Consider the following 17,947-nt stretch of genomic DNA (forward strand, 5'->3'; position numbering starts at 1 on the left):
ATATTTGACGAAATAATCTTATAATAAATATTTTATTTTTAAGTTTATATACTACTTCAAAATTTAAATTTTTAAATGTGAATTCATAAAAAAATATTCAGATAACGATGGACAGACCCATATGTTCAAGACAATTCGTTAGAAGGAAATCGTACTGGTCCTGTAGGCGCTCCACGATCATTCATCACTCCTCATCCCGAACGAGCGTCAAGTCATAGAAACTCGATAGACTCTCGCGAACGATGTAAATTTGCGATTTTGCAATACATTAAAAAACTTTTTATCGCTGTTATGATCAACGGCCATAGCCATATCAGGATGACCGTGAAGTGCTGGGCATATGACTCGTTGCACGAAAAAGAACGTGTTCATTAGAAGAAATATCGAAGTTTCTATGGCGGCTTGTGGCGTTTGCGTGTGATCTCAGGTCACCGAAATTCATGCAGTCACCGCCGATTGAATCCTACAGGGGTTGGTGGACCATTCCATATTTCTCCTGCAAGACCCGCCGTTGGCTCATCTCATATAGCGTCAACGTGAAGCCATTGGATGTCCGACCTGGGTTGGTATACAGCTTCTGCTTGTAAAAGAATTTGTTTGATTTATGCATGTAAACGTTCTAATCGATTTTATCGTTTTTTTTTGTTTTCTTTCATTGAAGAGTACGAGAATTCATCAGCATCGATATTGATATAAGTGGATTAGAAGTGAATCAATGCGACACCCTGACGCAAAATCACAATGACGAATTTGAGGCCGCCTCGAGCAATCAAATAGCTTTTTTTAAGGGCACTCACAAGTGTCACATGGATACCACACAAGTAAATATTGTAAACGTACTACAAACTTCTATATAGAAGCCTGTGTGCGTATTTCGCGATTATCATTTTTACGGAAATAATAAAAAGCGAGAACATCAATTTTTTGTTTAGTGCGTGTATCATGGGCCTGGCAGCCGAGTAAACCAAAATGGAGTGGGTGCCGGTTGGACGAAAGGCGCGTATGTGTGTAAGTGTAGGCAAGGCTTTTACAGCATCAGACATCATCTGACAGGTTTCGAAGGAATTCTTGTGGAAGGTCAGAATCATTTGTTGTTATTCGTCAGTTGTTGTGCATCTAATCTTTCACTCGTATTTATTATAGCTGCGTGGAAGGAAATGAGGGAAAACAAGAGTGACTCCTATGAGAAGGTATTTCTATGTCTGCGTTGCGCACCGGGATGTGCAAGATGCAAAGGCCCTGAGCCTTGCTTGGCGACGTACAACTGGCCGTTTAGGTACTTTTAAGATGTCTGTACTTTTTTTATTGATCTCTCTGTCCCATGTTGCTATTTTTAAATTGTTTTTTAAGAATCTCACTACTAGCCGTTTCAATTTTCTGCGCGTTTGGTACCATCGTTCTAGTGGCGTACATGTATCAACACCGTAAACTAAAAGTATTCAAGGTAGCTTCCCCGATATTTCTATCTATTACGCTTCTGGGTTGCGCCTTGATGTATCTCGAGGTAAATGAGAAAAACGCTCTATTTTCTTTTTTTTTGCTCTAGTTTATACTAATTAAGAATTCTGCTGCAGATGGCTGCTATATTCCCAGTTCTCGATATGTATTCGTGCATTGCCACAAAGTGGACGAGACATATGGGATTTTGCGTCTCATATACGGCGTTGCTGATGAAAACTTGGCGGTAAGCAACTATGATAAACGCTCTCATGTTATTGAAAATATGTATAAATCAAGTCTCGCAATTGGATTTGAGGAAAACGAAATAAAAGCTGTTGTTTGCATTCAAGAAAATTTCTTCATGCAATGAAGAGATTCTCGAAAGAGATTCTCTCTTTCCCCAAATGTAATTACTGCGCTCTTTTTTTGAAGAGAAATCAATGATAAGTATTGCACTTCAATAAATTTTCAGTATTTCGGTTTTCGTGATTGCCACCTGCAATAATGGAAAAATCGAATAAAATGAATATACAAACAAAAAGCAAAGTTTATATCGATTGAAGTTGGATCTTAAGTGCTTTAAATAACTATACATGAATTTATATATCACGTTTTTCTCTTAAATTGTGCACCGAATGATTTTTCGGACTTATTATAGAAATACTACAATAACTGAACTACTACAGTAGCACAAATTAAATTGACAAACTACTTAATAAATTGTTGTTCAATTGCCATCGTTTTAAAGAGATTTTAATGTAATGAAAATTTATAAATAAATTTATTTACAGAAAAATATTATCTTCGAGGAGTCGAATTCGAATCTTTAACATTCTGTGCGAATGTCTTAAGTCTTTAGAGATTATCGAGGCTATAGTAATATTTTTCGTAATAATTGATGTAGGAATGTACGCATTTTTTAGACATCATATATAAACAATAATAAACGATTTATTAGGTTATATAAATTAGGTTATATAAATTCATATGTATTTATAAAACATTTAAGATCTAGATTCGACCAGTATAGGTTTCATTTCTTGCTTGATTGTGTATTCACATTGTACGGTCCTAATAAATCATTATTATAGATTATTATCGAATGAATGTCTCTTGTCAGAGTTTCCCTTACGTATCGGGTAAAAAGCGCCCACAAAGTTAAGCTGACGGACAAACAATTGTTGCAATGGATGGTGCCCATTTTGCTGGTAATGCTGATCTATCTTGGAACTTGGACTGTCAGCGCGCCGCCTTATGCGGAGGTAATCGCGGATAACCACGACTTAAAGTTTTACCAGTGTTCGTACAACTGGTGGGATCACAGCTTGGCTATCGGTAAATATACAAAAACAATCGCAATTTTTAACGAGTTGATGAAATAATTTGAGTGAATAATTGATAATTCTGTTTTAAGGTGAAATTCTCTTTCTTGCTTGGGGCATAAAAGTATGTTACAACGTACGAAACGCGGAGAGTCTGTTTAACGAGGCCCGTTTGATAAGTTACGCTATTTACAATATAGCCGCAGTGAATATAACCATGATAGCCATTCAGTACGTAGTCAATGTATAATTATTGTATTCAAAATATGTCTTGCGACAAAACATTATGTATCATGTAGAACAACGTTGTCCGCAGTCTCTTAATATTTCCTCGTGCCGGACCGGACATCAAATACCTGTTAGGCTTTCTGCGGACTCAACTTTCGACGTCCGTTACGGTCTTCCTCGTATTCGGCCCTAAAGTAAGACAATTACGACAAGTAAAGTTTTTCGAACCAGATAATTGAATTTTATCATTTTAAACACTGAAAAAATTAATTTTTAAATTTTGTAACAACTGTGCGGAAAATAATTTTATTCCCATAAAGGAGGATGCTAAATTAGGACTGTTTTCTGTTTCCTAAATTAGGAAACTGTTAAAATGAAAAACTTCTAAGATGTACTATTATTATTTGTCGTATTAAAGAAATATTTAAACAGAATCGAGTGATATATCGTTCGAGAAAACATCAGAAACATGGGAGAAATCGTGATAAAAAGTTAATAAAGCTAATGTTATCACATTGATTAATAAAAAATTGTTAACTAAGACATTAAGATGTCCTGGAAATTAAGTAACAAATGTTTTTGTTGCTTAAACACATATAATTTAGAAGAGAATTTTCAAGCGATTGATAAACAACAAAAAATCCGATACAAATAATCGTTTGATTTCGATTCCAGTTTTGTACCAAACATGCTTATCAAGTTATCATGATTAAATAACAACAATACAGTTTTTGTTGCTTAATTGCGGATTGATATCTTATTTAACAATTTTTAATTTTTTTGTTTTTGATAACGATTGCCATTTTGTTCCCGATATTTCCCCAAGCTAAGCGATATATCATTCTCTGCTTAAGTAGCCCTTTAATTGATATTATAATTTGTGTATGTCTCGGAATTTTCATCTTGGCCGAGAAACAGCCTTAACTTAACATCCTTCTTTGACATAAATCGATCTTTTCAATATTTATTTTTTTTCCTTTTTATCTTTTCTTATTTAAAGTAGCGATAATTAATTGATTTATTTCCAATCGGCGTGGGTATTTAGGTAATCAGAGTATTGAGAGGCCAGGGAGATCAGTGGGATAGTCGAGCAAGGGCACGTGGCGTCACTGCAAGCTTTTCCTTGAACGGAATCGATTTAGTACCGGAGGAGACAACAGATTTGTATCAGGAAAATGAAGAGCTTAAGGTACTTATGTTTATATCTTTCTTATACATACATTTTTGCGATGCAAAATAATATCGGTAATGTAATCAAATTCGATTTTGAAGTTTCATTTTTTTACCCCATTTTTTTACCCTTGACTTTTGCGTATTGTGATAGGAGGAGATTCAGAAATTAGCCGCACGAATAGAATTCATGAAGATAGTGCACATGGAAATGCATAACCGACACATTAAACCGAAATTAGGAGGTTATTTCAGTGCACACGGTCATAGTCATGGGCATCCATCTGCTGGGCAGAGTCCCATCGCCAAAAGCTCGACAGCCAGCTTTATTCTCAAAGTATGTATTTAAATCATTTTATTCCCTTTGTTGCTTGCAACTCCAGAGCACACGGAATTTTCTAACTTGAAAATAAATGAAACAAAATTTCAATGTCCTTCCTGAGAGAGAAATTTATTTCATTGTTCATTACTTAATTATATTACACAAGCATTTTAAAGATTGCTGAGATAAATCTCTATTTTTTAAGAAAAGAATCGCGAGAAAAAATTTTTAGAAAAAAAAAAGCTTTCTCTCGTTTTGTGCGTTTTGTGTTTTAAATGTGTTCATAGCAAAAGAAAATAAAAGATTTATTAATTAAAAAAACAAGTAAATTTAGTAAAATTAGCAATTAAGAATTGGCGCTGTAATTGCGCTTAGATAACTAACAGATCTTAGTTTTGAAATATATTTTACATTAATGCATGTATGTACATTTTAAGACACTAAGGTTTATTATTTAAGCGCACTAATTATAACGCCGATTCCTAATTGCCCTAATTTACTAGTCTTTTTAATTAATTTTAATACAAAGAATCTTACTTCGATTTATATGAAGGATTTTTATTAATCATCAAGATAATTTTCTTGCAAAGAAATAACTTTCTGTTAACATTATCCAGTATACGAGAAGTAATTAAAATGGATTTAGTTCTTCAGAAAAACACATTTGTGTGAATTTTCAATTCGAAAATATATTTCTAATCATTTATATGATTATATAATACAATAATCAGGCAGTTTTAAAATGCGTTATCGTAAATTAAAAAATATAACTATAATTATTTTAATATACAATAAGCAGGGATCCGGACCGAAAGAGTTTTTAAGGTTTGATTCCGGTTCCGATTTAATAAAATATCAAATAAATGTTCCGATTTCAGTTCCGATTCTTTTTACCAGTAAAAAAATTATCGTAAAAATTATGGTTTTTTTAACGGTTTTTATCGATTCTGCTTACTTTCTTCTATTTATTCTTTAAATTTATTTTATTAAAAAGAAAAAGGGGAAGGGAAAGGAGAAAGAAAGAAAGAGAGAGAGAGTATTCACTCCATCAATTTAGGCTCAGAGAGCCTAGTCGAAGAGAGACGTCAATTAATTATATAACTCTGAACAAAAATTATGTAAAAATTATTTTAAGCACATTTCTCTTCTTTCTTACAACTTATTTTATTCTTATAAATAGATCTCTATTACAAAAGTTTACATATGTATTCTTGAATTTCATGACTTAGAATAAATTCTTGCAACATGTAAGGAAAATCTAAATAAAAACATGCTAATATTTTAAAAAAAGTTTACATTAGATATGATCTCGCGATCTCGCCAGATTTCTTATATTATATTATGAGATATTGGAGAGATTATTTTTTGGAGAGATTTGCATTTCGATTAGGAAAACAACTGACGATGGTGGTATTGAATTGAACATTGATGATTTGATTGATTGATGAGACAAAGGAACAGAAATTAAAAACAAGAATAAAGATAAAGAAAATTAAGAACCAAAAAGACAATCAAAGAAAGAACTTTAAATTTTTCCAATTCGGTTACGGTTCGCTATTGTATTGTAAACTTCATAAAATTTGGATATGGTTTCAGTTTCGGTTCAATAAAAAAAAAATTTCGAAATGGTTTTTGGTTCCTATTTCGGTTTGGTCCGAATCTCTGACAATAAGTAAGAAGCAATGCCTACACCAGTCGAAGTTGGATTTTGAGTGCTTTAAATAATTTCATGTGAATTTATATATCACGTTTATATCCAAGTAGCATATAGTGTTTACAAAGCGTTAAGAAAATGCTAAAAAAATGCATATAATCGTTTTTTTAGCTCTTTGCAAGCTACTGTGCTACTTGAATAGTCTCTCGAATTGATTTTTCAGATTTAGAGATCCGTGTTTCGAATAAGATAATATTTTTTGCAATAAATTTATTTACAGATTTTCAGTACATTAAGTACATCTTCTTAAAATGATGCAATTTGAGCATCAAATTATTAATTGCTAAGCAATTTCATTTGTGATCTTACTAATTCAGGTAATTCAGTTCTCTATAAAGTCCGGAAAATTAATTCGGTGCGTAATTCGAGAGATTATAAACGTGGTATATAAATTCACACGAAATTATTTAAAGCACTCAAGATCCAATTTAGATCGATAGTCATTGTTTCTTACTTATTGTGTATTTACATTACACGGTCTTAATAAATTGTTTATTATTGTGTAATTATTTAACGCATTTAATATTTCTTAATTCAAAATTCCGAATAAAAAATGCAGTTTTTCAATTCAGAATTTTGAATTAAAAATTATATAGAGTAAATAATTATAATTATATTTTTCAATTTGCAATAACGCATTTTATAATTGCCTGATGATTGTAATTTATAATAATTGATAATTTTATAAAAATGCTTTCGAATTGAAAAAGTTTTACTTTAACGTACGCGAATGCATTTTTCTAAAGAATTGAATCCGTTTTTTATCCATTCTCATTTATTGAGTAAGCAACTTGTATACATATAAGCTTGTCAATATTTTATTAGGGAATGGGAAGTACTTTTTGGAAATAACAAGTTACAGTTACTCGTTACTGAATAAAAAAAGTAACAAGTTAATGTTACTTTTTTTTTATTTCTGATTTTTTTAAGTACTCTTTTCACCGTTATTTGAAAACGTAACTTTCGTTACTCCCTTATGAAAAAAAATCTTCAATTTTGGGCGTTAAACACTCGAAAAGGACGCTCAAATTTGGATGTGATTTCAGATCATCTCAACTAAAGATTTCAATTGAAGATTAATGTCCAAAGAAAACAATCAAAATAAAAGGCTTTATTTTAAAATTAATTAATTCAGTTTTACTACTAAATTATTGATTCGCATCATATTCCAAAATACACATTACAAAATTATAATTTAAAAAAAACGCTTTTCCCATCATTTGGAAGTTAATTTGCTTATTTTCTTAAGCGCCCTTTTCATCCAATCTTGTATCCCATTTAATAGTGTTAAACCTTTGCAATCGTATGGGAATTGCTACTTCGATGATCCATATACGAACTCTTAACGTTAATGGACATACAGCTGTGACATATCTTAATAGATATTTTCAAAAAGACATTTCACGTCTACTTAAAATATATTTTTTTCAGAAATGAATCTGCAGTGTTCATATTCAATATTTCGGCATTAATACTCAACCATAAAGATTAATGCCCCGTCGCGAAGAAAACAGATGATTTTATTATTAAAAGTATCATTGAAAAACTCATTGAAAATGAATGGCGTTTTCAATAGTACGTTATAGTAAACTGAATGAGTTTTTGCCAATGGTAATATTTTATCACTGGCTAGTAATGTCAATGGTACATTAATTTTATAGTTTTATTGCTAAAATGAGTATTATTATTGATCAATATCTTATTCCAGAATACATATCATAAAATTATGATAAAAAAAAATGTTTCCCTAAATTCGGGAACTAATTTTATAATGCTTCAAAGCGATCACCCATTCGGTTGCATACTGCCATCCGCTATCCTTGACTTCTGAAATCGTATGGAAACCGCTGCACTTCGATGATCCACGAACACCTAATCATGGATGTATAGTTATAATACATCTATTCAATATATGGTCCTGATAGAAATTTGTCCAGTTTAACTGAACATCCAGTCAATTACGATCTAATATTTAATTTTAATGTTACAACGACTATTTTCAGATTAGGAAATCATATGCTTTTGTAATACCAATTATCATATATATCGTCTTTTATTAGAGGTCTCCACAGTCTTTCTCTTCTTCGATAATAGTGATACGCCATATTGATACGATACGGATTATAAACCATGATGTATCTAAACAATATGCAGTACAAATACAGTGTTGATACATTGTACTATAATATCATATACATTTTTTGTACTGTTACTATTGTACAATATATAGTTATTTAGTCATTCATCGTCATCTCGTGATAGTACAGTAACAGTACAGTAGCGGATATCGTAGGATATCGTACGTTTGGTTATCTGGAATAATATTTGACTATTGAAAATTTTATCATCGATCAATAATAAAATCTTCAATAATAAAATATTGCCATTAATAAAATTCCATTGAAAACACCACTGGATCATATACATGAGTAGCTTCCAAGGCGAATGATATTTTTATTGACAATAATCCAAAGGCAAAATGTTACCACTGATCGAATGATATTCCTATTGATGCGTACCCAAGTAATGCGTCCAACTAATATACCATTAGTCGAATAATATTCCTATTGGACTACATCCAATGATAAAATATTTTGCCATTAATCGAATGATTTTCTTATTAAATGCTTCAAGTAGTAAAATCATTCGATAATGATAATGCTGTTGAGTCCGTATAATTTTATCATTAATTCAAATGATTTTATTATTGATCTGAATTGATAATACCATTAACACTTTTCGCGACGGGACTTAAGTAACTCTTACACTCAATTTTGAAAATGACACTCAAAGGTTTAAAATTTACACTCATCTATTGAGTTATATACAAATATTGAACATAAACCATGGTTGGATGTGATCATCGAATTCAGTGTATAGAATATGAATACACCGAATTTGATGGTCATCCAACAATGATGTTCAACTATCAACTAACTTAATGTTGACGGTTAAACTTCAACATACACCCAATATTGATGATCAATACTTTGATACTAAACACTTAAATTTGAGTATCCAAATTGAAAGTTTTTTTTTTGTGAAAGCTCTTTCATTAATTTTTTTAAAATCAATGATCACCAATCACAACAGATGATGCCTAGGAGCTTTCTAGTTTCAAGCGTTGTGAATGGTTTGTGTCCAATCGAACCTGTCTAATCGTGTGTAAAGTAACGAAAAAGGTGACTGTAAAATTCATTACCGTTACTAAAAAATGTAACTACGTTACCGTTACCAAAAAAAAGTAACGCAATTATCAATAAAGTTATCAAAAAAATGTCTTGTAACTGTAACTTCGTTATAAGCATGAGTAAGAGAAAAAATCCAATTAGATAGCGCACGAGGCGAAAAAGTGATCCTAATTTATGATTCCCAATTGGGAGATCAAGTCAGCTGAAAGGAATGGATATCTGCAATTGAGTGCTATTTTAAAGTAGTCGTGAGATTAGGTTATATGGGGTATTAGGTTATATCTACAATTTTTTTACGAAAAAAACACCTAAAAATTCGGTGTTTACATTTAACTTTGAATGTTTACATTCAATTTTCGATATTAACACCCAAATTTTCAGTGTCATCATCGATTTTGTATTGACATACATCTACATTTAAGGTGTGAACACCACATTTGAGGGTCGGACTCAAAATTAGTTCCAGAGTCGATACGTAACTTTTGATGTCAATGCAAAAAATTTCGGTGTTGATATGCAACTTATGGTATCGACCAAAGTTTTGATGTCAACACCAAACGTTGTGTGTTGACACAAAAACTTTGTGTGTTGACATCAAAAATTGAGTGTCGACACTAAATATTTCTATACCAAATGATTGTGTGTTGACTCCGAAGTTTTGGGTATCAGCACCAAAAATTGAGCGTCGATACTAAAAGTTATGCGGTTGGACATAAAACGCTTAAAAAAATTTGAAAACGTACATATTTATATATATGTATATATTATATATACAGAGTGTATCAAAGTGTATCAAAAATCGGAAACAATCGAATATCTTAAAAGCAAAGCATGTTTGAAAAAAATGTTTCAGAAAATTATAAGAATTAAAGAGATTTATTCACTGATCACATCCGCTTGACTTTGGATAGCAAGGTCAGGTCAGCATTAAACTAATATTTTTAAATAGAACACCCTATTTTTGATGCTAAAATCTATACTTGATATTAAGAGCTTTTGAAAACACTATTATATAATAAAGTTATTTCTATCATTAAGTATTTTTTTAGTTATAAGACTTGAAATTACAATACCGCTAGCATTAGCATTATGTAAGATATCCGACGGCTAAAATCTACTGTATATTGTTCAGGATCATGTCTTGTATAACATTTGTCAAAATCAAAGTCAGATTGGAGGTTTATTATATTGTTCTGAAAAGCTCTTGACACCAGCTATTAGATTCTGGTATACCGAAAATAGAGTGTTCTATTTAAAAAAATCAGTTTGACATTGATCTAACCTTGGTGACACCACTCAAGGTCAAGCGGATGTGATCAGTGAATATCCTACATTTTTTAAATCCTACAATTTTTATCTGAAACATTTGTTTCAAGAAATGCTTTGCTTTCGAGACATTCGACCGTTTTCCAGATTTTTGATATATTCTGTGTAGGGGAGAATGTATAGGGGAGGTGGGGGGGCATCATGAGTCACAAAAATTCAACTTTTAAAAGATCTAAACAAGGACACAGACATCATCGTGCTCCCAACCGACAAAGGCAACATGACAATAAAAATCAGCTAAATAGTTATTTAAAGTACAAATTTGAAATTAGTGATTTCAAGCTACAAAATACTTTTTAGCTGTCTCATTTTGACTATTTTTGTAGAAGTTATATTCATTTAAAGAGTAGACAACAAAAAGTGTCTAAAATCAGGTCATAAGACGTTTTTTGCGTCTAAGAAATGACTTAAAGATGTCTTGCGTCATAATTTTAGATTTTTCGAAGGCGTGAGAAGTGAGGCTTTAATTTTCGCGGATAATGTATTTTCGGATAATGTATCAAATTCCTTGGTTGTTATCAAGAATTCAGTTGTCACATATTTCAATCAGAACAGTTTTTTGATTCGAAAAGTTTTTCTATACAGTTAATTATTATATTCTGTAGAACAAGTTGACAAATTGTAAGAAGCACATTAATAAAAATAAATTATAAGAAATAGTTGCGACGCCTCTCCTCGTCACTAAATCCGGGCCAACCGTTCGACATACCCGGCTTTGCGCAACAATCCTTGCGTATAATCACGCGTGCGATGCATGATTATAATAAGTAGAAAGATTCCTTCTTTTATTACACCTATTTGCTGGAGGTATAAAGTTCGGAACGAACGATGCTCCTCGAGCATCGTTCCGAACGGCAATCCAATCCTAATCTTTGATTCCATCGAGATTCCGCTCTTTCCAGCTCGCGTACTCTTGTTCACAGCTGCGTGCTCCCAGTGTACGAGTTCCACGATTGGACGCTCCCGTTCGACTTTGACATCTATTCGAGTGCTCCCGATACTACATATGGGCGCTGCCTATATGTACGCAGTCAGGTGCTCCCGGTCCGGTTCGTCGGTGTTTGCAACCTGCTTGAAACCGCCTGTACATATCCGCGATCTATTTGTAACGACCAGTATCCACAATCTATTTTGTAACAGCCTGAAGATATCCACGACATGCTTGTACTTGGAATTGCTGTGTAACCACCTTGTGCATATGTGTCCGCGACCAGTATTTGCGACTTGTCTTGTAATTACCTGTACATACTCGCGATCTATTTCATAAGAGCTTATATATATTGGCGACCTGCTTATTTGCAGTCTGCTTGAAACAGCCTGTATATTAGCGACCAACCAGTATTCATCCGCGAACTGCTTGTACCCACCAATATAGACATTGTATCCCAACTTCGTTGTACAATGACTCGCTTGTACACACTTGATAACAGCTGCCACGCACGTTTAGGCATCTTCGCATACGAACCGCGCCTACTTCTCATTTCTCAACAAATGATGGCAGATAGATCCTATGAAATAATCATTTGTCAAATAACGAATATAATATCAATAAAGATATTTTTTGTGGTCGATTTGATTTTTCACGCTTTCTCGAACCTTGGCTCGTATTCGGACGAGAAAAGCGCACCGTCACATAATTATAATAGATTTAAACAGCTCATGTTAATTAATATATATAAAATAACATATTAAATTCAATAAATAACAAGAAGGGATTACACGCCAGATTTTTATATATTTTTATGTATTTCAAATTCTTAGAACATACCTCATTCTATCTTATTATTCGGCCATCCTCAGTATAAAGAAATTAAAAAATGTGGAACGCTTCACGGTTTTGCGTGTCGATACAGAGAAGATGAGCATGGCTCCTACGCAAGGATGACCACAAAACCGTGAAGCATTCCACATTTTTTAATTTCTGATGACCTAATAATAAGGTCGGAACGTATGTTCCAAGAATTTGAAATACATAAAAATCTGGCTTGCAGCCCCTTCTTGTTATTCATTGTTTATTATTATTAAGCCATTATAAAATTATTTTTATATTGAATTCATTTTAAATGAACTCTAACAGTATGTTAAATTAGATTTTAATTATCAAACAAATGAGACGTAACTAATATAATGTGTAGATTAAACAGAATGTATCAATAAAATCTAGAAAAGGAGAATGTCAGAATTTTGGACCATAAAAAGAACTTTCGAAAAAGAACTGTCTCGGAAATAATCCACATAAAGGAACAAAAAAAATAATTTAAATCTAATGGAAGATATTGAATTGCTGGATAGTTCTTATTTTTTTATATACTTGATATACAAGAACATAATTTATCACAATTTTAAATATACTCGTTTTTCATTAGATTTTACTGATATACACTATTTGACCTATACATTGTATCATATCTTACTTTACTTCTTTAACAATTAATACCTAATACTTTAACATATATTGTTAGAGTTCATTTGAGATGGACATTCAATACGTTATTTTATATAAATTAACGTGAGTTGTATATAAATCTATTATAACTATTTCTTACAAGTTATTTTTATCAATGTGCTTCTTACAATTTGTCAACTTGTTCAGAATATATAATAATAGAATAACCGTATGGAAAAATTCTCGAATCGATTGTTCCAATTTAAATCTGTGACAAAATTGGATTTTTGATAACATCTGAAGAATTTGATAAAATATTTTTATTTTTGGACATTATGAAATAATTTATTAATTGCAAAATAACTCTTTTCTTCTCATCTTAATATCTCCAAAATGGAGCGTACGTGCTTAGTACGTAGTTATCTCATAACGCCTCCGCTCGAAATACATGCTTAATTGACTATTGTGATATAATATTAGAATTATACTACGCCACTGTTACAATAAGTATGATTCGAATAATTCATAAGAGAAATTACGATATTATTTATTATTATTATATATTATTTATTATTATTAATAACTTTATTGAGATTCTTGATGACAGAATTCATAATACGTAGTAAGAAAAATCATGCAATGAATTATAACCTCAGTAGATGCGGCATCAGCATTATTGCTGCTTATAGACCCAATCTTGAACATAAGTACATATAAATATATAAAAAGCCAAAAAAAAGACACGAAGTAAGTTTACATCGAAAAATGCAAACTCGAAAGGGATTGAACTGCTTTTTATGTTAGACAAGCATAATAAATTGAGAATGCGAGATAGTATGAGAAACAAACAGTCAGAATATGCAAAAATAACTATAATAATGAAGACATTTAAAAATTAAAAATGCAATGCATGCAATAAAGAGACGAAAGAAAGAAAGAGAAGAGGATGAATTGATATCATTCGACAGAAGATTAAAACATTTCACATCTACGTATGAAAAAACAGCTTGATATTTAATTGCACGATGAAGGGGATACGATAACATAGAATGATGGCGTATGACAGGAGCTGTGTTAGAATGAAAATCTTGGTTTAGGCAGAGTACTTTTCGAAGATATGGAAAACCATGATGAAGAACGTTAAACGTAGATAACATAATGGAGAATAAAGTGCTGATAAATGTTGAGCCATTCGGAGGCTTGAAAGTGATGTCAGATTATGATCAGATGAATTTCTTAGCACTGTATACAAAATGTAGACACGAATTTTGAATGCGCTAAATCCAGTTAAGCATACGGCCGATGGATTTGGGATGTAAACAATATCAGCATAATCAAAAAATAATAAAAATAAATAAATAAATAAATAACAAGCAATTGCGAGACAAGGATTTTCTGTGAGAGAGAAAGAATGTGACGAAATGGATATAGCATACGAAGTATGACATATGCTGCCCTATATTTAACGGAGACGTGATGCTTCAAAGATCAGGAAGAGTCGAAATGTATGCCAAGTATCCTCATGTATGATAAGATATTGATAGGATTTGAATTAATGATATTGAAAGAGTATAGGCGAGTTAAGGAAGAAGAGAAGCCGACCATCAGGGAAGAAAATTTGGAGAGGTTTAGATGAAAGCCATTTGAGATAAATCATCTAGTTATGATTTCAAAATCGTTAATTCTAGTAAGAGAGGAAGTGTTAGAGCAGCTAAATAAATTAACAATAACAATGTCATCGGCATATATGAATGTAAGCATGAAATTATAGGTAAGGAAGACAAATCAGCCATAAATATATTAAAGGAAAGGGGAGCGAGTATAAAGCCCTGAGAAACTCCCACAGAGATAGATCAAAAGAGGAGAGAGAAGGATGGATTATATGTTACAACGAATGAGATTTATTGGAAAGATAGAAACGTAAAAACGTTAAAATGGAGTTAGATAAGCTATAATGACATAATTTGCTAAGGAGAAGTTCATGGTTGATAGTATCGAAAAGTTTTGAAAAATGAAACTAATTATTGCAGATGCATCGTGCCATTATCAAAACCGCGCAAAACGATAAGTGTAGCAATGCAGTGGTAGTATGTTTTTGACGGAATTCGTATTGAAATGTAGGGATAATATCTATGTTATTGAAAAACCGATTTAATTATTGAGAACAAACATATTTAAGGATTTTAGACAGGAAAGATGAATGAGAGAAGAAGAATGGGAGATTTAGATTCTCTAGACTTGGATAGAGAAACAGAACATTTCTATGAAGTAGGAAACTCATTTTCATTTAAAGAAAACAGAAATCGAACAAAGTCTTGTATGACCTGACGGCAAATTGAGAGCAAAACCTAATTCAAACAAACTCTGCTCGATTTCTGTCACCAATCTGCTGGCATAGCATGTCAGCAGGCTTTATTGACAAATCCATAACCAAATGCAGACACAGATAGTTATAATGTAGTCAAATTCTGATCGAATTTGCTGCCAATTTGATTCCAAATTGTTGACATTTTGCTATCAAGGAATTACTTTTTTCCTCCGTTTATAAATTTTTCGTTTAAAAATCCTTTTTCAAGATTAAAGCATATACATTAATACGTGTCTGTAAGGTGGAGTTTATATTGAGAACAAAAAAAAATTTTTTTAATTGGGATCTTCTTTATTATTTCTTCTTTATTATTTCTTAGTCCAATATGGCGTTAAAGCTGTCAATATCATAATAACATTTAATTGCTATAAAAGCTTTGAAATCTATATTTACGAAATTATGATCTACAGACACGTAATTCGCATAAACAACATCGAGTTCTTGAAATTAGACTTATAACGTTTTTCATTGGTCCGAACTGAGTGCACACTGAGAATTCATGAAGTGCAAGATAGTACTGCCCGAGAGCACCGCTAGTGCAAGTTACTTGCACGGTCATTAAAACACTTGCGGTTTGACGAGTGGACAATATCAGCACATTTTTAATCTGCATTGAAAAATATCTCAAGTTCTCTTTCGAAATGAATATTTCGAATAATTTTTTTTTCGATAAAATTAAAATGAATTTTTAGTTTATTTCATTATTAATAATCGCATGAAGGCACATTTTCTTTTAAAAAAATTTTTTTAATATGTATTTCTATTAAATTTAAATAAAAGCAAAGTGGGAACGCAATCCCAACAGACAAATATCTCTTTAAATGAATATTTTTATATTCATTCAAAAAACACAAAAAAACTTTTACAAAATGTTATCTATTAATTAGTATAAAAAAATTGGTGCAAAGTTGTTGCAATTTAATCTGTTATTGCAATCTGCGCAGCTAATAGTTTTATTTTATTTACATTTGTAAGAAGTTGTCATTTTTTATGTAATACTGCAAAGAATGTGTTCTTTAGACTTAATAATTTATATTTATATTCATTATTTGATAGAGTTGATTTATTAAAAAATTTATTAAGTGATAAAGCATTTACGAAAATACATTCTATTTTAATATATTTTATTATGAAATACGATCTTTTACAATTAATATCTACATTTATTTATTTCAAGGAAACATTATCTCTAAACAGTTCATTTCGCTTTATTTCTCCGAATCTACGTAAAAGAGCTGCTGATTTCGTTGTAAAGCTTATCCAAATTATATTCTGGTTCGATTAGACAATTGAAATTATCATTGTTAATACATAAATTATGCAATACATAACAAGAAATAATAAATTTCGAAATTTTATCAATATATTACGCATATCTATTTCAGTGAGTTGTCGAAAAAGGCCTTTTAGCAGTCTGAATGCATTTTCAATTTTTATGCGTGTAGTACAAAATTTCAATATCTGCTTTTCGGAAAGATTTCCATAATCTTTATCTGGAACAATTAACTATTCTCTATAGAATAGGCATTTCCTAATATATGATATTTATGCCTTCATATATTTCTGGCAACGCCTCATATACATCTGAATTTCAAAACACGTTGTGAATCTTTGACAGAATTTCTGTAAATACATCAATAAATCTCTTGTGAGCATATACTCTATTTAAGGATTTCAGTGCACACGATCTTTGTGTGTACTGAAATCCCTAATGAAATACACAGTCCGCACTTAGTGTGCACTCAGTGCATATTAGTTCTGCCAATGAAAAATGCTATTGGAAACTTTATTGCGACAAATTTATTACACAAAAATTGACACGAACATGTGACAGCATGTATCATAATTTACATGAGAATTGGTATAGAATATAAAGATACATTGTTGTGCTGTAAAACAGTGACCTTTGATGACTTCGTCGGAGTTCAGACTTCACTTTATAGTGTTTTTCATTGGGAAAACTAGTGTTTCATTAGGAATTTCAGTGCACACAAAGATCGTGCACTGTTTCATTGCTAAATCTAATGCCGATTTTCGTACTTTCGTGCAAAAATCTAGCATGAGCTCCAAGGGATGATGTCGCACAGTGGTACCAATCTGAATATAGGCTATCAAAAAATTTTCAACTTTTTCATTGAAAACTAAATTTCTTATAAAATAATCTCAATTTAGTATGCAATTTAGTATGCAAAATTTTAGGAGTAACAATATTTTCTCAAAAGAAAATATAAAATTATAATTAACGATAAAATTTGAAAAAGATGCTTTATCTTCCTACGGTTAAATTAATGAAATAATCAATACGTCATTGAATAGATATTTTGAATTAATAATATGCAAATTAAATTATTCTTTTAAAGTTAAATTACTATTAAATTTATTTCTAAATAATTATTTCAATAACAACAATTAATTTTTTTATAATAAATATATAATTTTATAAAAAAAGGAATGAAAAAGGACTCACAAATGAGGATGCA

At 31.3% G+C, this 17,947-nt stretch overlaps 1 protein-coding gene across 1 annotated transcript in view; it reads left to right on the plus strand.

Annotated features, from left to right (window-relative positions):
• The first annotated feature begins 425 nt into the window (after positions 1 to 425).
• The window catches only part of LOC108687086 (probable G-protein coupled receptor CG31760), a 99,665-nt gene continuing 82,143 nt past the window's right edge, over positions 426 to 17,947 (plus strand). The window contains exons 1-11 of the mRNA XM_018192690.1: positions 426 to 562; positions 662 to 821; positions 933 to 1,077; positions 1,144 to 1,276; positions 1,351 to 1,504; positions 1,575 to 1,684; positions 2,561 to 2,775; positions 2,855 to 2,993; positions 3,079 to 3,184; positions 4,036 to 4,179; positions 4,315 to 4,497. Coding sequence (XP_018048179.1) covers positions 441 to 562; positions 662 to 821; positions 933 to 1,077; positions 1,144 to 1,276; positions 1,351 to 1,504; positions 1,575 to 1,684; positions 2,561 to 2,775; positions 2,855 to 2,993; positions 3,079 to 3,184; positions 4,036 to 4,179; positions 4,315 to 4,497 — 1,611 coding nt within the window. The 5' untranslated portion in view covers positions 426 to 440. The remainder of the gene's footprint in view (positions 563 to 661; positions 822 to 932; positions 1,078 to 1,143; positions 1,277 to 1,350; positions 1,505 to 1,574; positions 1,685 to 2,560; positions 2,776 to 2,854; positions 2,994 to 3,078; positions 3,185 to 4,035; positions 4,180 to 4,314; positions 4,498 to 17,947) is intronic.

This window comes from Atta colombica, unplaced genomic scaffold (genome assembly GCF_001594045.1).
Source record: "Atta colombica isolate Treedump-2 unplaced genomic scaffold, Acol1.0 scaffold2, whole genome shotgun sequence".
Lineage (NCBI taxonomy): Eukaryota > Metazoa > Arthropoda > Insecta > Hymenoptera > Formicidae > Atta > Atta colombica.